At 32.3% G+C, this 19545-nt stretch overlaps 4 protein-coding genes across 4 annotated transcripts; 1 reads left to right on the top strand and 3 right to left on the bottom strand.

Moving 5' to 3' along the window:
- Nucleotides 1-682: 682 nt before the first annotated feature.
- LOC100778099 (PLAC8 superfamily protein) lies at nt 683-3050 on the bottom strand. Its single transcript, NM_001353935.1, has 2 exons — nt 2814-3050; nt 683-2461 (listed from the first exon to the last, which is right to left on the bottom strand). Exon 2 carries the CDS (start codon nt 1726-1728, stop codon nt 724-726), a length of 1005 nt encoding a protein of 334 aa, NP_001340864.1. The 5' UTR covers nt 1729-2461; nt 2814-3050; the 3' UTR covers nt 683-723.
- A 1194-nt stretch (nt 3051-4244) lies between these two features.
- SNAP18 (soluble NSF attachment protein SNAP18) lies at nt 4245-8885 on the bottom strand. The gene is made up of 9 exons (NM_001255130.2): nt 8552-8885; nt 8084-8133; nt 7906-7978; nt 7286-7365; nt 6960-7111; nt 6197-6356; nt 6065-6112; nt 5764-5844; nt 4245-4556 (listed from the first exon to the last, which is right to left on the bottom strand). Exons 1-9 carry the CDS (start codon nt 8694-8696, stop codon nt 4476-4478), a joined length of 870 nt encoding a protein of 289 aa, NP_001242059.2. The 5' UTR covers nt 8697-8885; the 3' UTR covers nt 4245-4475.
- A 1397-nt stretch (nt 8886-10282) lies between these two features.
- LOC100815694 (putative glutamate transporter Rhg1-GmAAT) lies at nt 10283-13077 on the top strand. Its single transcript, NM_001353940.1, has 5 exons — nt 10283-10805; nt 11569-11721; nt 11835-12038; nt 12121-12586; nt 12696-13077. Exons 1-5 carry the CDS (start codon nt 10445-10447, stop codon nt 12820-12822), a joined length of 1311 nt encoding a protein of 436 aa, NP_001340869.1. The 5' UTR covers nt 10283-10444; the 3' UTR covers nt 12823-13077.
- A 2594-nt stretch (nt 13078-15671) lies between these two features.
- On the bottom strand, nt 15672-18563 carry LOC100527372 (armadillo/beta-catenin-like repeat protein). The gene is made up of 6 exons (NM_001248215.2): nt 18441-18563; nt 18187-18253; nt 17754-17861; nt 17555-17653; nt 16754-16879; nt 15672-16252 (listed from the first exon to the last, which is right to left on the bottom strand). The coding sequence occupies exons 1-6, from the start codon at nt 18468-18470 to the stop codon at nt 16107-16109; spliced, it is 576 nt and encodes a 191-aa protein (NP_001235144.1). The 5' UTR covers nt 18471-18563; the 3' UTR covers nt 15672-16106.
- Nucleotides 18564-19545: the final 982 nt, after the last annotated feature.

The raw sequence follows: 19545 nt of genomic DNA, 5'->3' as shown, positions 1-19545 counted from the left end.
TTTAGACAAATTTCACAGTAGAACTAACTCTTTTCTGTTAAACCCAACTTCATATGCTTTTCTTTTTGGTACTAAGGGAAGTATGGCCCCAACTTCATTGGTAATGCTTTTTTTTTTTTTTTAACGTTCATTGGTAATGCTAATCATATACTCTTTTGTTTATACTTTATAGTATTTTAGCAAAGAAAATTGGATTGTGTGCCGTGACACGTCGACCATTTATGTTGTTGGGTATCTACATTATATTAATGTCTTACTTATTTATTTTTTTTTTATAATTTGTTTGAGTAAACCTTCATTTTAGTATAAGTATTAATGGCTTAATTTTTTTATTGCATAAAAATCTTCACTTTGTTTGTTGATGTGTAAGGTATTATAAAATATTATTCTTTTTAATTTTTTATACCAATAAAAATGAAATGAGAAAAACTAAATTATATTTTATTATATGACAACATATCAAATTAGAAATTAAAGTAAAAGTTTTAGAGAATTAGATATTAAAATGAAATACACATTTTTAAGAATCAAAGTTCGAGGCTTATTTCTTCTTCTTTTTCTTGAATTTGTTCAATAAAGACAATAAATATCTCCAGCTCATACATGAGTGTTCAGTGTCAATGTCCAAGGAATTCAGTGACGCTGATGCTGATATATGCACAGAAATATATTGAGATTCATAAAAGATGATAAGACAGAGTTAATGTCTATAGTATTTTGATATTATTTTTGTGCATATAAGGGGTTCATTGTTCCATCTTGACCTCTTTCACAATTGTCTTCATTCAAAGTTGATAGCATCTTATCTGGACTGTAATATCCCTTTAAGACATTGCTTGAATTTGGAGAACTAGATGTTTTCATCATATAAGGGGAAGAGTTGCTAGTGCTACCCATAGGAGAACTTGTGCCAGATCTGGTTGACACTACATCTTCACGAGCCAAAGGTGAAATTGATGGTTGATCACTAGTATCAGTTTCTTTCCTTGAGAATTTATCTTCTACAAGATCATAGTTATTCCTGGTACGCGCTTCTTGAGCGAGAGAGCACCAGCAACAGGGTAGCCAAAGTGTGCAATCAGAAGCTGAAGGTTTGCCAAAACAGAAGTCATAGGCTGGTAAATTGAACCTCTTTCTCATTTGGATCCTCCAAAATCCACCATACAATAAACCAAGAAAACAAAGAATGATTCCAACAGCTGCTAGAGCCTGCCTAACATTGTCATCATCTATGTTAACGGAAGCCAAAAGAAAAATCCAGAAAGGAGCCATACAGAACAGCATAAAAATGGCAATGTGAACATACATGTTTCCAAAGCCAAGCCTCTTCATATTCCACCCAAGCACACAAAAGGTGCAGAAAAGTGAGAGATATGCTAAGGAAATATCGTTCCAAATGTCAAGTATTCCTCCACTCCACTTTGGTCTATTTTCAACAACCCTTTGTTGATCTTTGGATGCAAATGAATATTTCTTCTCAGTTGGTTTCTCTCTCAGCTGCTCTTTCCCTTGAGAAGCTGTAATTTGAACCTGTGCTTCTTCATCCATCTCACAATCATAGTCCTTCCCAAGTGGGCTAAGAATGGTGTACAAACCAGCAATTGCAAAAGATATGCATATTCCAACTCCAATGGCAGGTCTCTCGGACCTTTTATACCCTAAGTTTAGACCACAAAGTGCATATTGAGCAAAACAGTTAACATGAAGGAGAATGACAACTACCATCATATGTGTCCACTCATGGGGCTTGTAAGTGACATTCTTGCAATATACCTTCCTAAGGCTAGAGATGTCATTTGGTCTTCATCTGGTCAGAAGAACAAGGTGGTAGAATCTCTTAGGGTGTTGGTACAAACACATGAGTGTAAACACTGCATTGAGTATTTGGTTGTTTACTTCAAACCATGCATTTCTCTTAGACTTTCTTGGTAGCACACCATTCAACATGCCTGTCATGACAAGGAACAGAATAGCACCCGAAACCGCGACACAAATGATCCACACAAAAAGGGCCATGTTCACTGGATTTCTAATCCATTCCATGCACATTTTCTTGACTGAAGCCCAGTCAAGTTTCTGAGCAAACATGCCACTGAAACGTGATCTTAGGCTCTTTGAACGAGGAGAAGGCACAGATATAGAAACCTGGTCTCTCTCAGTAGCAAGCCTTTTGAATTTGGCAGATGCAGAACCAAATTTAAGAAAGTTTATCCTATTAGTAACAGAAGAACTTATTAAGGTTCCCTGAAGCCTTCTCTGAGGATCTTCACTGTTCAGATATGATTTTTGAGTTGCTGAAATATCCATAGATGCAAACTCATTCACTTTACTCCCGTTAGATTTCTCAATTTCATCATTGGGATTCACAATCCCATCATCAACCGAAACCATTCTGATAAAAAACTGAGCTTTCTCGATCAAATCAGAACCGTATCATCAATGATATAGGTACAGAAAAATACTGCGAAGAAGACATGAAGAAACTATGCCAAGGTTACAAGTCTGTAGCAAATTTTCTATTTCTATGCATCCATATAAGCACCGGGGAAAGTATCAAAGCAAATAAATAAAAAAATAAAGACAGAGAATTGAGCTATGGTGAGTGGTGACGGTGTTCATATGCTTAATAAACAATTTTAAAACTAGAAATGAAAACCCAGAATCTATTTCTATTTTTCTAATAATTCAACAAAATTCAGTTCTCAGAACAGTGACAGATGCAAAGTCAGAATGTAGGAACAAGAAAAGAAATCTGAGAATAATAGCATTAAATTTTGAAGACCCGATAAGGTGGTGGTGAAAATTAGACATACCAATTAATTAGCTGACTCATGACGGCCGGGGAAGTGTGATTTCCTCAGAGTTATGTTTGATTGATAAAATTTCAGAAACAAAGAAAAGAAAAATGGTTTGGAATCAAAAGTCTAAGCGCTAATACAAAGGAAAAAGTTACAAAAAAGAGTCACACTGACACGCACTCATACACTTGGCGAAACAAGAATGAATCCACGTACTCGCAGTCGCAGGTAACAATGCAGTCAAACAATGAGCGGTGATTAAGATTTTCTGTCTCTTTAACATCCAAATATGACTACTGGTTACCGGCTGCCACCGGCCAGAAAAAGTGAAGCCGAAGAAGGAAGCACTGAATACATGCAAAATTCATTTTGTGGGACAAAAAACTACTACGTAAGAAAGAAGATCAAAAGTTAAAGCAATTTATCAAATGTCTCTCTTTTATTTCCAAGCACGAGTATAAGGTCACGCGATTCTTCGTATAATTAGATTATTATGATTAACAAAGTCATACTTTCATCAAGAAAAAAACATATTAATTAGATTAATGATCATACAGTATTTTATTAAAAATAAGTTAAAATGGATTTTTAATCCTTTATTTGTATTTTAAGTTAAATTTTGTTCCTAAAGTGGCAAACCGTAAGAACAAATATTCTATTTTAGCCTAATGTTAAGAGTAAATTGTTGAAGAAGAAAAAATATTTCTAGTCCTTATATTTTTTGTGAAACATGATGAATCTCTATTTTTAAATTGTTAAATTTAGTTCTCAAACTTTAAAAAATATGTGAATTCAGTCACTTCTAATTTTGAAAAATCATGATTTCTTAATGAATTGAAAATAATTTTTCAGGTTATTAAAAATTTGAGGACCAAGTTTATCAATATAATAAAGTAGGTGAACCTGATTGACAAAAGTATAAAATCTAAAAACACATTTGAAAATAAAAAGTTATTGAGATTGGAAAAGGAATTCCACGATAAGATAATCAAGCAAAAAAGTAAAAAATTGCCGCGTGGTATTTTGCGTTCTCTCTTTTGAATCTTTTCCTTTACAAAAAGTAGAACAGTCTAGGAACGGAAAAAAGAAAAAGAAAGGAAGCTATAGACTTTTCTAGTTCAAAGGTATAATTTGCGGTTGCGGACCGTCCATTCATTACACGACTTTTTTAACACCCAGTTTGTTACTATATTTTTTGTTTGTCTTGTAATAAGAAATACCCTACCTTGATATGTTCCATCCTTCTTTACCAGGTAGGTATTTAATGTCGGTCAAAATAAGCAAAAATCATACAGAAACGACTTATTTTCAAATTTCAACTCTCGGTAAAATATGCTATCATATACTTATCAATAAATTGTGATGGTTAATTCTTTCTGTTTTTATGGATTATCCGCATAAAGTAACATGGATTAGTATTGCTAACAGGTTCGCATAAACCTGGTGTAAAACAAGTATAGATAGTAATTCAATTCATAATAATGTAGATAAGATCAGACTCCAGCAACCTCATTAAAAACTCATTTTTTGAATTCAGTCAGACCAATTCAATTAAAACCAAAGCAGGTACACTCTGTAAGTGGATGTGTAAGACGAACAACTGGACAGACACACATAGTAGTACAATGTAAATCATCAAACAATAGGTCCAACCACCAGGAATATTAAAGGTACAATTCAAGTAAGATCATCCTCCTCAAGTTCTTTGGCTTTCAGCTTTTCCTTCACCCTTAAGAGAAGTGTGGTCTTCCAAGAATCCTGCACAAGCACACAGACAATGTTGATTAGATACAGACATTTTTAATAAATTGCACTGTGAAACTAATTGAGAAAAGTTAGAAAGTACTTATAGGTAAGCTATTCTAAATGACTCCCCCTAAATTAATGACATTCATAAACTCATCCAGACCAGTTAAATACGTTATGTCCAGGGCATACAAGGGAGCACAATATCTAGTATTCCCTCCGTTCCAAAACAAGTGTTGCATTTGAAAGAAAAAAGTTGTCCCAAAATAAGTATCATGTTAGCTTTTCAATGTAATATTAATTGCTTTTTTACACTAACACCCCTAATAAGTGTCAATTTAGTTTTTCAGTATAATATTAATACTAAGGTTAGTTTTGTAAAATTACTAATTTCTTTCATCTATATATTAGCTTTTCTTGGTCTTGTAAAACAATATAGGATAATACTTATTTTGAAACAGAGAGAGTATTTTGGAAGCAATGATTGATTAGAAATTTGAAATTACATATTTAGTTGGAAAAAAAAAACAAAGGATACATATTTATCGTTGTAGGAAAAGAACCAGGTACATGAGTGAAGAAAACACATGACCAACAAGAATAGATGCTCAAAAACACTAAAAAAAATTGGAAGGATAACAATTAACAAGGCTGTGTATCATCAAGATTCAATGTGTATGAGTGAAACACAGACAAAAGAAACAAATTATAATTTTGCCTTGGTTTAATTTCACGTATTCAACAGGCAATCGAAACCACCTGCTAAAATGTTTGTCCAACCCACTAAGCAGCTCACAATTTGTAGAATTTGATGACACGTACAACAAATGTTAAGTTCAACCGTTTATTATGGCAAAAAACAACAAATGTTAATCCTACTAAATTTGGTGACACGTGTACTTGTTATTTTAGCATTCCAAACAAGACACCTTTGTAAGCAAAAAAATTAACTTTACACAGTGATTAAGTGACAAAACACGGAAATTACACTCTAGGTAATCAAATAGAACTTAAATTTCAGGGGGAAATTTCAATCAGGTTTAAGTTAAGGAAAATATTTTTTTAAAATTACACATTTAATTACTGTGAAAATTGAGAATTAAGTTGTGAAAGGTTATGATTATTCTGTTATAAAATGTGGATAAAAAATACAAGTGGAATTTTTTTTTTTGTTAAACACCACTAGAAGTTATCCTATTTAACAACTTTTGGAGCTTACCAGAGGGGTCATACTATCAAATTCCTTGACAACATCAGTAAACTTTGCAACATCTTCTTCATCAATTGCAGCAGCAATGTCCTATCCACCAGGATTAAAAAAAAATGTCAGTTTCATCTGGCAAATGTATGAGTAAATCAGCAAACAAAGTAGTAACAGGGCTATCACAATGCTATGATAAATACAAAAATATAATAAAACATTATGACCCAGGAGACAGCTACAAAGAAGTTCAAATATTCTAATCCAATTTACTTGGTCATAAAAAATTCATAACGAAATTTCAAAACCAGTGACCTACCGCCAACAATCTATATTCACGTGTTCCTGAAAATGTTGGATCCAGTTCCTGCAAAATAAAAACATATCTGAATAATTTAGCAACAAATAAGCTGTCCAGTCTCCAGAAGTGAACTATTGAAAAAACTTAGACCTGATATCGTTCTAATGCATTGGTTATAGCAACAACGTCCTCTTTACAGAGTTGGCAGATGCCAGCATTAAGAAGGTGTCCTTTAACTCCATACTTCAGCAAATTATTGTTGAGGGATTGGCGAGCTATCTCTTCATAAATGTCAATCGACTTCTGATATCTGAAGAAGAGTTATCATAACATAGAAACAGTTAAAGTTCAATTTAACATAAAAATAAATAAATAAATAAAACTCTGATAAAGTTCCTTCCATGTAAAAAATAAAGTTTTGGATTTCTTTAGCAGTTCATGCTCTAACTAGAAGTTCACAGAAGAAATTACTAACCAATTAAAGAATAAATCCAAATTGAAGAAATATTAATCAAATCATCGACATGATAAAAGAGATAATATATGCAGAAAGTACAGTAACACGTAACCAATACCAAATGCAGCAATGGACTGACTTTTATTCACACCATGTACACAAGTCATCATATTATGGATTGTGGAAAAAAAATATGCTAGATTTCCATTGAGATCATAATAGACCATACATCCATACCAATAAAAACTCAGTGTCAAACAACCTACACTGACCTAAGCTAATGTTAACCTGAGGAGAGTGGGTTAGAGAAAGGGTACTGAACAAAATAAAGGCCAGAAAGAAAGTTCTCAGAAGAAATTACTAACCAATTAAAGAATAAACCCAAGTTGAAGAAATATTGATCAATTCATCAGCATAATAAAAGAGATAATATATGCAGAAAGGACAATATCTTACTGTTCTAGCTGAGCAGCAAACTGGGCAACTTTTTGTTTGCATTGGTTCGCAGAAGTTGTCACTTCTTCATTTTGAAAAAAATCAGCTGATTTTTCATAGTAAACAAGAGCCTGCTCAATATTCTGTTCACCCTCGTACAATTCAGCAATTTCCTGTGTATAAAATAGTGAACCCAGTTAAAACATGTTAATGGGGATTCAGATAACTTAGTATACTTCAACGCATTTTATTGCAGGATCAATATCTAAAATCTGGGATATGGACAAGAGAATAAATTAAAAATCATACCCAGGAGAAGAGATATCAATATCATAAACATAATATACCTTTAAATATCTAGCAGCCATAGAGAGTCTTCCAATGTCACAGAAAAGATTTACAGCTCGGTCTAAGCAAGATACAGACTCTGTATTCAAAGAAAGAAAAGGTAACTTTAATTGTCTTAGTTCTTCCTAATGCAAGTGGGACATACTAAGACAAGCAAGACAGCAAAATAATTTGCTCCTGCTTAGGGATATGATCATGAGTTCCAATCTAATAATAGTCAGCAAATAACAAATCAAAATAAGGCTATGACATACAGACAGCCATAAAAAGAAAGCAATCAGATGGAAGCAACTTATGCAAGCACAAATTAACTTCAATTTCTGACTTAAACTAATCCAAATAAAAGACTGAACCCCTACTTAGACCTTATCGATATGAAGCCCAGTATTTGATTTACACATATGTAAAGATTAAACAAAGAGATTTGCTTTATATAATTTGTTCATGCAAAAAGGTAGCAATTGTTTTATATGATTTACATTAAAGTTATACAGAGAAACATTGAGGCTAAAAGGAATTGGCCTTGCTGCATGGAAGCAAGAGCAGCATTTAAAGCACAAATCATAAATGAGAAAGTATTGTAGTGCATGTAGTGGTAACAACTGAGACACATGCATACCGTTTATATTAGTCTTTTTGTAGCAATGTGCAGCATCGACATGGGCCTGTGCAGCTTCATGCTTGCTTTCCAACTAAATGGAAACAGAACACAACAATGTCATGCAGGCTTAATAGAGAACTAAAGGATGCAAAAGAGATTCAGCCCACTCCAAAACCCCAAGTCTGATGAATGTTACCTTCAAATGACAACTTGCCAACTTCAGGTATGTCGCTCCAGCCTTGTCCCCTAAAATGCCACATAGATCAAATCAAGAACAATAAACAGAACTATTCCAACATCAATTTCAAAGTTCGTCACTTTCAACAAAATAAAGAGATTAGTCGTCAAATTGAAAGTGAGCGCAGTCACAAACAACACAGAGTTGATTGTCGTACTTCATCCACAATTCTAATTTATATGCTAGTAATTGTTCCAAAAAAAAAAAATCAGGCAAAAAATATTTTCCAGTAAAATCAGATTAAAACTATACTTCAATTAATCGGGAAATCGGACACCTCAAAACTCAACACACTCGTCGATTGAAGTAATAACAATAAAATAACAACAATAGAAGAGAATAATAATTATGATTTATGACACTAAATCAGCATTTTGAGGAGACACGAAATGGAATTTAAAAAAAGTAGAGAGAAAGAGGAAAAACATGATTTGGCGAGCTTGAAGCAATTGGCGGCTTTATCGAAGAGATCGGCGGCATCTTCATACTTGGAGCCAAACAAGCCCCAACCGCTGAGCTTCTTCTCAGCCTTTTTCTCGAATTCCTCTCCCTTCGATAACTGATCGGCCATTTTCCTCCGATCGAAACAAAGCAATTGAAGATGGATTGATTGATCGAATTCAGTGCGTTGCAGGAACAAGAAGAAGAAGAAGAAGATTCATAAGCGAAGGAGCAAAAAGATATTAATTAGACTGTGTTGACGACCAAGTCCAAATCCAAAACCCGCAAATTCAGAATTGCGTAACAAGAAGGATTGTCCATTTCCGATTTTCTGGATAATTATTTATTTCCTCACTCAGTCTTGGGCCGCTTCACGCTTTCAGTTTGGGCCTCACCTTCTTGGGCTCCGTTGGCATTTTTTCAATAGTGATACTTGCAACATAATTCATTGTTTTTCGACTAAAAATAATTTTATATTCAAATCATGGTTTATATTTTTATAACTAGCATTGGCCTTCCTCCAATGCAAGGTTTTTTAACGAAAGAACAAACCTAGAAAAAAATAGCAATTAAGTGAATAAAAAATAAATTGACAAACTGTCTAGTCAACAGATCAGTTTTAACATAACTATTGATTACTTTAATAACATATTCATATATTCGTATTAATAATTATATATCTAAAAATAATTTCATCAATGTTCTGTAAATAGTGTTTGTTATGTAAATATTACTTTTCGCAAACATTTTTTTATTTATAAATATATTTACATACCAAAAAATTATACAAACTTTAAGGGAATTTTTTAAGGTATATTTTACATTCTCAAAAAAATAACAAGACTAAGATTTATTTTTTCTTCCAGAAAAGAAAACGATTAAGAATAAGAGTGTTATTACTCTATAAACTGATAAACCTGTTGTGTAGGAATTTAATGTTATTTTTACTCGAAGAAAGATTAGTTTAATCTACAATAAAACTAAACACTTTTATCAATTCAAATGTTAAATTATAATTATTATTAACTTATTATTTGTGTCATAACATTTTAAAAATTCAAAATGATTACAACGTGGGAAAGAAAACTCACGTGTTAATGTTTGTTTAGAGTTATTATTATTAGTATTTGAACATCCCAATTTATGTTTTTTCTTTTATTTTTTATTGGTCGACCGTATCATCCAATGTAATCTCTGATTTGCATATCTTCTAGTCTTGATTTAAATATTTTGACCAAAAAAATTTTTCTTTCACTCTACTACTTACTACCACTGTTATTATTATACAGCCAACTTAACTTTGTAATATTGAATTGAATTAAACGCCTTATTTTTAACTGTTGACTGAAAAGGTGCACTTTAACACTCTTTCAATCATTCCTCCAAATGGTAATAATAGAATGCTAGTATTTAATATTTTTTTCAGTATGAAATAACTTTGATATGAATATTAAATTAAATAAAAAAAAATAGACTATTCAAAAAAATTCATATGAATTTCAGTCCATGTTGGAGTAAAAATAGAAAACAACAATTTTTTATTATTATTATTATCATACTCATGTTGAAGTATCTGCAGATTTTATTATTGTTTAATCTCTATTATAAAATCTAGCTAACTATTTTCAATGAAATTTCCTCATTCAACTATATTTCTTTTCATCCTACAAAACTTATAAAATAAAATCTTACTTATTATAACTTCATTTTTTGTTTTCTTAACTTCCCAAATCCACTTGTATCATTTATAAAGAGAGAGGAAGTGAAATTTTCGTGAGAGACAACAAAACAAAAACCATTCAATTCAAAGATAGTAGGCTGCCAGGCACCGCACACCGCCACCGCACTTTCTCCGATCCTCACAATTTTGCCTCCGGCATGTCTCCGGCCGCCGGAGTCAGCGTCCCCCTCCTGGGGGATTCCAAAGGAACGCCGCCGCCGGCTTCCGTCCCCGGCGCGGTGTTCAACGTGGCCACCAGCATAGTCGGCGCCGGAATCATGTCGATTCCGGCGATCATGAAGGTTCTCGGCGTAGTTCCCGCTTTCGCGATGATTCTCGTGGTGGCCGTGCTGGCGGAACTGTCCGTGGACTTCCTGATGCGGTTCACGCACTCCGGCGAAACGACGACGTACGCTGGCGTCATGAGGGAGGCGTTCGGATCGGGTGGAGCATTAGCCGCGCAAGTTTGCGTCATCATCACCAACGTTGGGGGTTTAATTCTCTACCTTATCATCATCGGTAACGTAACGGAACTTTTCCCTTTTTTTTTAATTTCCTTTCTACTGAATTCGTAAAAAAGGAAAAAAAAATGTAGATTTTTTCATGTTTTTGGTTTGGTATGCTTGTTCTGAGTTTTGCCGGGTTTTCAGTCAGATTCATTTTGATTGGTGAAATTGTTGCTAATAATAAGTGAAATTTGTTTTTTATTTTTTTTACTATAAATAGAAAGGTTCATTTTTTGAAAAAATATATGTAGTAAGTCGTTTTCTTTAATGTTTGTGTATGGTAATTAATTTAACAAGATAATGGAAATGTAAGGATCGGGATTTCCTACCGCTGGGAATTCACTGTTAAATACAGATTGTATTACTCATAACTTATCTCAATGAATCTAACTTAGGCCTGTTTCGATACAAACTAGAAGTGTTTTTGAGAGTTTTCTACTAAAAATATTAATCTTTTTCCATTAGAGGAGCTCCCAAAAGTTGTCAAATGCACTTCTAACTTTGTATCCAAACATACTCTTAAAATATGTATTCCAAATATAACCTTCGATATTCAATCTAATAGTTCTGATTCATGAAAAAAAAAGTGAATGTGGGGAATCTGTTTCCGCAATGCACACCTCAATTTTTGGTCTATGTAATGGGTAGAAGAAAGACAGGAAAAAAAAAAGTGAAATGACAGGAAATAAAGAGAAATATAAGAAGAAAATGTAGTAGAAAGAAGATGAAAGAAAAAAATAGATGTATTTTAATAATTACCTTTTGTTGAACAACAGGAGATGTGCTATCTGGAAAGCAAAATGGAGGGGAAGTGCATTTGGGCATTTTGCAACAGTGGTTTGGAATTCACTGGTGGAATTCCCGGGAATTTGCTTTGCTTTTCACCTTGGTCTTTGTTATGCTTCCATTGGTATTGTACAAACGTGTAGGTGAGTGTTACAATTGAATATTTTGTTATATAACATGCTTTCTTGTGTATTTGGAATTGAAGAGTTTCAGTAACTAACATGGGTTCTTCCTCTTGGTGTTTTGGAATTGGTAGAGTCCTTGAAGTACAGCTCTGCAGTGTCAACTCTTCTTGCAGTGGCATTTGTTGGCATATGTTGTGGGTTGGCTATCACAGCTCTGGTGCAAGGAAAAACACAAACTCCTAGATTGTTTCCTCGGCTAGACTACCAAACCTCATTCTTTGATCTGTTCACTGCAGTTCCTGTTGTTGTCACAGCCTTCACATTTCACTTTAATGGTAATTGGCCTAATGGATTTGCTCATTTTTTTTAAGGGTATGCCTAGAAAATTTCTGTGCTGATGGTTGATTTTACTTTCAGTGCACCCCATTGGGTTTGAGCTTGCCAAGGCATCCCAAATGACAACAGCAGTTCGATTAGCATTATTGCTTTGTGCTGTGATCTACCTTGCAATAGGCTTATTTGGGTACATGTTATTTGGGGATTCAACCCAGTCAGACATTCTCATCAATTTTGACCAGAATGCTGGTTCAGCAGTTGGTTCCTTGCTCAATAGTTTGGTCCGTGTAAGCTATGCCCTCCACATCATGCTGGTGTTTCCTCTCTTGAACTTCTCTTTGAGAACCAACATAGATGAAGTTCTCTTCCCTAAGAAGCCTATGCTAGCCACAGACAACAAAAGATTTATGATCCTCACTCTGGTGCTGCTTGTATTCTCCTACCTTGCAGCTATAGCAATCCCAGATATTTGGTACTTCTTTCAGTTCCTGGGATCCTCATCCGCAGTGTGCCTTGCCTTCATTTTCCCCGGCTCTATTGTTTTAAGGTAATCTAGCATAGACTTATTGACTTCTGATAAAGTAGAGCTCAAGTTGAAAATTGAATTGAATAAATAAATAAATTAGTCTCTTAATTTTCATTGTTTCTGATGACAGGGATGTTAAAGGTATATCAACGAGAAGAGACAAAATTATTGCACTGATAATGATTATACTAGCTGTGGTTACAAGTGTGCTTGCCATTTCCACCAACATATATAATGCTTTTAGTAGCAAGTCATAAATACAAGCTGGTTCTCTCATTTCTCCCCTTCTATTGTTTTTTTTATATGTATAGAAAATTTTATTTGGGGAGAGAGGGTATGGCTGGGGAGATTCTAGAGGCATTTGGTTGCTGTGGCGATTGTGTTACTTTTGTATTTTGGATCCCTTGTTGTTTATTGTAGAATTCATGTCTTGTGGCAGCATTTCTATGTAAAATACCAAATATTAAAGAAATGAAATCAACTTGATGGGGTGACGAAGTTGGGGCCATATCTTACAAGTTTGTGCCGTGCAAGGATACAAATATTGATCAATTGTGGGGCAACTCGTTCTCATTATTGTTAGAATGGCGTATGAAATGCTAATATAATAGCATTTGGTACATAATTCAACCTTTCAAATGATTTACGCGCCTTTCATTATCGTTCGTCTCCATTGCCGTGTCATGGTCATGAAGAAGCCAAGAATAGATTGTGCAATATACTTATCCAAAACAATAATATTTGGAGCATGACTTATTGGGGTGCAGGAAAGTGATAGAATTAATATATAAATATGGAAAATATAGAGGAAATAAAAAAATGATATCAATACAAAAGTTGGGCAGGTGCAGAATTATTTTATCCACAACCGTGTATTATATTACATAGGGTGCATGTGATAGGATAATGTTTTGTGAACAATGAAATGGAATGATCGAAGATTTTGTTTTTAAAGATGACTGTATTTAAAAAATAAAAAAAAAAGAATAAAAGCAATTGTGTAAAACGAGTAATACACAATATTAAATATTTTCGTTCAAATAATAAAATGCATGCTTTGTAACGAGAAAGTGGGCATGGCCGCATTAAAAACAACTACTAAATAGAGACGAAATCATTTAAAGATGTGACGTTGAAAAATTGTAACTAGTCCAAAGTCCAAAAATTGCTCATGCATTTGTTTTCTGGCGTTTTTACTAGGGATTTATTTGAACATGTGACGCTGACAGATATGATATGTGGCATTAAAAAATACTCAATCAAAAAGTATTTGTGACTTTGGCCTATCGTCTATTAGACAGAGGTGTGTCACGTAAGGAAGTGATTCGTCGCTTTGGCCGTTGTTTCGCCCAACAAAAAAGCACAACACACGGCCACGGGGCACTAATATGTGTCCAGCTACACTAAATTATATACTGAATATATATATATATATATATATATATATATATATATATATATATATATATATATATATATATATATATATATAACACAAGGAATCAATTTATTTCGTGAAGAAGTTTTTGTATTTTATTATTGTAATGAGTAGGTATTGATTATTGAATTTCAAAAAAATTAATGATTAAAATGAAGAGGAACTCTTTTAAAATTAATTTAATCCCTTCTTTCTATATAAAAGAAATTAACTTACGGTTTATTCAAAAAGTTAGTAGTTAGATAATTAGATTATTTAATTACACCTTTCTTATTAAAAAAAATTCTTCTTCTAAACTACACTTTCTTGAAAGTTCATATCAAAAATAAAAAAGAGAGATAATAAGTAATAAAACTTTAATTAAATAAAATATAATTTAGGAATATCTCATTAAATAAAGTAACAATAGTTAAATTTTACTTTTATTTGAGACTAATACTCAAAGTATTTTTTGTTTATATTCGAGACAAAAAGAGTAATTAACAATTTTTTTATTAGATTCAAATATAAGCAAATTTTGATTATTTTTATTCTATTTAATGACATTTTCTAAAAAATATCTTTCAATTAATTGAGATTTATTTCCAATGACTCTTTTATTCTTCATTTCAAGTTCCAAAGAAGCCTACTGCTCATTGTTAATAGATTTTCAAATATTGTTATTAGATTTTTTTTTTCAGTTTTCCAATTGCTTATGAAATTCATTTTTCATTCAATTTTCATCATGTTAAGGATTTATGTTTTGTTTGAACATTAATTGGATTCATAGTTTAATTTAATGAGACAAATTTTATATCTTTAATTAGTAAAAGAAAAAAGGCTCAAAATCGTATCCAAAATAAATAAAAAATGACTGAAGTTTCAAAAGTATAACATTAACTCAAATGTGAGAGTTAAATAACTAGAATGATATTTTTAAAAAAAATAAAAGACTAAGTATAAAATGAAGGAAAAGAAATATATTATAACCTATTATTTTAGTATTTTGTTTTAAAATTTTACATTATTTTGGTGGAAGAAAAAACATGATTTTGCTCCGTTCCTCTTGATCTCGTAGGAAAAGAAGAAAGAAAAAAAAAACAACTAACCCTAATTAACTTGTACTCTAGTAATTTTTACATCCACAGATGGGCTATTTTCCCAAATGGGGTATTTTTAAAACTAAAACATTGAATAGGGATAATTAAAAAAAATGATTATTAGTTTTAAGTTTATCACATGTTAAACAAGCTTTTGTGTCCCAAAAAAAAAAGCTTTCTATCTCCAAATACGCATATTCACCTAGCACTTTGAAAATTCACCAAAAAAGAAAGCTAGCACTTTGAAAAGAGTTACGCGCACAAGTCTTATTAAATTAAATAAAAAATAATATTTTTTTAGTATATTATCTCCACAGAACCACGTTTAGTTAGGCTTGTTAACGTGCTCAATTGAAAAGTAACTCCAAGGGTTAGGGTAGGTGGAGACGTGGAGTAGAGAAAAGTAAGGGCATGTATCTTCTGTTGACTGATTTTTTCTTTCAACGAACATATTTTCCTAAAAAAACATCGAATGAACAAAGGAATACGAACAAAATAGAACGAGCAAGGCGCCAGCTGAACCTAAACAAGAAGCCTGATGATGACATACGGTTGAGAGTTGAGGCATATGTAAATAACAATTAAAGCATCAACCTATAATTACACACATTTTATGACATTATATGATCAATCACATTTGAAAGTTGAGGCTTAAATTTAATCTAGTAGTGTTAACCAAATATACAATTACAGTATCTAAACACTTACAACTTCAATACTAGTTTGTTGTAATCTTTTATCTTCTAAACACATATTTCAAAAAATAAAAATTGACATGCACATAAATCTTTTCCATTTTATTATGATTGACAGAACAATGAGCGACAAATCGCATTTGACAAGTGAAAAAAACTAAAATGACAATAGAACTATAATCTTCCATTAGATTTGGTCAAATGATACACAGTAATTTCAAGTACTCTTCCCCACAAAAGCTTTGGTTGCCAGCTTAATTTCTCATATCATGTTATTTCATGCTCCAACCAACCAAAAACATAAAGCAAAAGGAGGCATGCACCTCAAGTCATGATGGCACATCATATCTGAGATCTTGAAATCTTTTCATCAAGCTCAACTTGAATCCCTCAACTTCTGCATCCTCAAGTGAATTTGGTGCAGACCTAATTACTGAAATGGCCCCAGCATGATGCAAGGATGCAAGAGCTTCATCTATAACATTGAAGTAGCTTATCTCAATCGAAAGAGAACAGAAAAGGCTAGTACTAGCTAGCACTACTAATTTGGTTGTACTGTTGCATATCTTTCAACCTCATAAATATTACTTGAACTGGATTCTTAAAAATCAATATGTTGACAGGGAAAGTAGCAGGTATAGATATTGTTACACATAAGCTTGTGCACGTATAATATGTCCCAAAATTAATGCACAAAACAATTTATGTTCATTTTCATCTTTACAAGCCCATATCTATTGAATAAGGATAACAGAAACTGGAAACATATAAAAGTTTCATATGCTTCTTATCACACTTTGCTCATAAAATTGATTTCCAGCTCAATATTATACAAATAAATTAACAAATTCCATAAGTGGTTGGGCATTTCTGGTTTACTATTTAGAACCACAAAGGTACTAATTGATCACAATAATCTACCTCTCCACCAGCATGATAATAACTATTTAAAAAAATATTAAAATTATGATTTCACCTGATTGTGACAGTGCATCAAGAGCATGCAATGCTTCTTTCCGTGTACGGTCGTCTTTAGCAGTGCTTAACATATTTAAGAGTTCTTGAGCTCCACCCATCTCAACTATCTTCTTCCTTCTTTCATCTTGTGAGCAAAAGTAAGGTAAACAATGTTTAATATAAACAACTTGTGCAGGGACAAAAGATTTTAGAAAGGAATAAATCACCATGTTTTATCCTTAATCAGTGCCATGAGATACCTATACATTGGAACACTATTGATAAATAAGCAATTCTATCAGTGTACAAACTAGCAAATTGCATCAAGGCAATTTGCCTTTTGGAGAATATGCTCTCGGTTGTGTATCACTGCAATATCTGTGCTTGCTGCTTAGTCATGAAAATAGTATAACTGACAACTAGGTAACTCTTTTAGCCGTGACTTCTTAACAAATGCAGCTCAATTAAAAATCTCAATAACTATTTGATTATCAGTTCAAGAGAAAAATTTCAATCTATGACTCTTTTATCCAAGTTCAAAATCTCCCATCAACTCTCCCCTTCAACCAAAATTGTCATTTCAAGAATAAGCTGAGATTAATACTAAATGACTAAATGTCACTAGTGTAAAGCACAAGGATAATGAAAATATGCTTGTTGCAAGAATAGGAATCTGTTCTAGAAAACAACTGCCCTAATATGCAAATGACTAACAATTAATAAACAATTCAATATATATGTCATGTGCCAAAGAAATATGGGTCATAAAACAACAACAGCAAGCAATTAGTGACACAAAGATACAGATAGTAAAACTTACCATCTACTGCAAAACGAGCCAATCTAGAAGCTCCCATCCTTTTGAACAAGGGATCCTTGACACGCAAAAGCGAAACAGACTGTTGCATCAAATTCTCTCCTGAAAATATGAATTTTAACAGCATTGTGAAGCTTGAACTACCCAGAGCAAATGAAGGCTTTGCAAGTTAAAAATTGTTGCAGGGATTTTGCTGATATACCCATATAAGGAAAGAAATGGTATCCTGCTACCCCTGCAGTGACAAAAAATATCGTCTTCAATAGCCATCCAACTTTTCTCTCAGCTTCTTCCTCGATGGTTAGCTCATCTGGAAATCAAAAGAGTTACAAGTGAAGTCACGCAACATAATTGCAGCTCAAACAATGAAACCAAAAATTGAACGAAAAAAGAAAACCATTTTCTTTGTATTTTAGTATTTTACAGTGCAAGATTTTGGCTTGATGATCTAATCCCAGAAATCCCCAAAATCAACATATGTACCTATCATTTACTACTAGAACGTTCAATACAAGTACCTATTTCATTTTTCTCGTTCTCAACAGAATGATTCCATAGCCTGACAAAATTAGTCATAATTTCTTATAATTATTTCTTTCTTTCAAAAGTACCGATAGAAAAAAACAAGGTGATACCTTTACTGTTATATGATGAAAAATTACGAGATCGCAGATTGACCCCAACTTTTCTTCTGCATAAATACTGCAAAAAGGGTTAAAAAAATGAAAAAAGTTAAGAATAAAATGAATCCGCAAATGGGTACTTACTTAAGATCAACATCGATTTCAAATATGAATTGAATTTGAAAATGATTACTTTATTTTCTTCTTTAAATTATAAAGGGTTAAAATTGAACAGAGGCAGAGACAAGGATTAAAGAGAACATTACATTAGAGAACTGAGCTGCTAGGGCGCGCATTTTGCTGAAGCTCACAGCACTCTCTAACTATTCTTCATCGAAATCTAACGAGTGATGACACTACAGGATCCGAACCCGAATGTCTTATCTGGGTCGGGTGAATCCGAACTACTTGAAGCTAATGCTAGGCCCAGACTTACTGGGCTTGAAATGAATGAGTAATTTTAGCCCATTATCTCATTGGGTGTCAACCAAGGTGATTTATAACCCTTTATTTTTTTAAAAACTTTTCTGTTTATTTTTCATAAAAAATATACTAGTTGAACATTAATTTCTGGAACGTTTTTATTGTATTTTGGTTCTATTACTTGTAATTACTCTCATTTAGTTAGCATAGCTTTCTAATTAATTGTTAAAATTAAGTCCACATCTCAAGTTTAATACACGGATTAATAAAAAGTGTTGTAATAGAGATATCAACAAGATTTAACACAGTTGATAGATGATTGAATTTCTTAAATATGTATTTGTTGGTTATGCGTATGAAGAAGACTTTGTTGAAAAAGATAAAAGTCACTTTAATTATTTTTAAGCCTATGAACATGGCTTGTTTCCAGGAAAAAAAAAATGTAAAAGTTCCATGATACAAAGCACTAGTATATATGTACATGGAAATTATTCATCCAACAGGAAGATAAAAAGATACAAAAACTCTCTAAAATAAAAAAAATACAAGTTTTTTTTTAATATATGTTGTTATATAATGATATTTGTATATAATTCAATTGTAAATTATAGAACATAGATCTATCTATATAGACAGAAAAATAGATCATCATTGAGCATGTTAATAAGAAATATAAATAGTCAAATTTGTTATCGAAAGTATGATACGATGATAAATTGGTCCTTAAAAAATGAAAAACATAAATTTAATTTCTAAATAGGTAAAAAATGCAATAAATTATTCTTGTCATTAAATTTGTGAAACTATTTTGTCATTAAATTATAATTTTTAATGATTAATTTGATAATAAATTATATTTTCAAGAACTAACTTGCCATTAAATTATTTGCAAGACTAATTTATCATATTTTTTTACATATTCAATAATTAAATTTAAATTTTTATTTT

Source organism: Glycine max, chromosome 18, assembly GCF_000004515.6.
Source record: "Glycine max cultivar Williams 82 chromosome 18, Glycine_max_v4.0, whole genome shotgun sequence".
NCBI lineage: Eukaryota > Viridiplantae > Streptophyta > Magnoliopsida > Fabales > Fabaceae > Glycine > Glycine max.
This window is presented reverse-complemented; position numbering and strand designations above follow the sequence as displayed.

Bases quoted from the DNA above. Each gene is read 5' to 3' on its own strand.
- LOC100778099 (NM_001353935.1), bottom strand. From the start codon at position 1,728: ATGATGGTAGTTGTCATTCTCCTTCATGTTAACTGTTTTGCTCAATAT.
- SNAP18 (NM_001255130.2), bottom strand. From the start codon at position 8,696: ATGGCCGATCAGTTATCGAAGGGAGAGGAATTCGAGAAAAAGGCTGAG. The intron at 5,845-6,064 runs GTAGGTCACTGG...CCTGGTGGATAG, and splicing joins GTGAATATAGATTGTTGGCG to GACATTGCTGCTGCAATTGA. The intron at 4,557-5,763 runs GTAAGCTCCAAA...GTGCTTGTGCAG, and splicing joins TTGATAGTATGACCCCTCTG to GATTCTTGGAAGACCACACT.
- LOC100815694 (NM_001353940.1), top strand. From the start codon at position 10,445: ATGTCTCCGGCCGCCGGAGTCAGCGTCCCCCTCCTGGGGGATTCCAAA. The intron at 11,722-11,834 runs GTGAGTGTTACA...TGGAATTGGTAG, and splicing joins GGTATTGTACAAACGTGTAG to AGTCCTTGAAGTACAGCTCT. The intron at 12,039-12,120 runs GTAATTGGCCTA...TTTTACTTTCAG, and splicing joins CTTCACATTTCACTTTAATG to TGCACCCCATTGGGTTTGAG.
- LOC100527372 (NM_001248215.2), bottom strand. From the start codon at position 18,470: ATGCGCGCCCTAGCAGCTCAGTTCTCTAAT. The intron at 18,254-18,440 runs GTAATGTTCTCT...CCCTTTTTGCAG, and splicing joins TAGCAGCTCAGTTCTCTAAT to TATTTATGCAGAAGAAAAGT. The intron at 16,253-16,753 runs GTGAAATCATAA...TCAATGTTATAG, and splicing joins TGATGCACTGTCACAATCAG to ATGAAGCTCTTGCATCCTTG.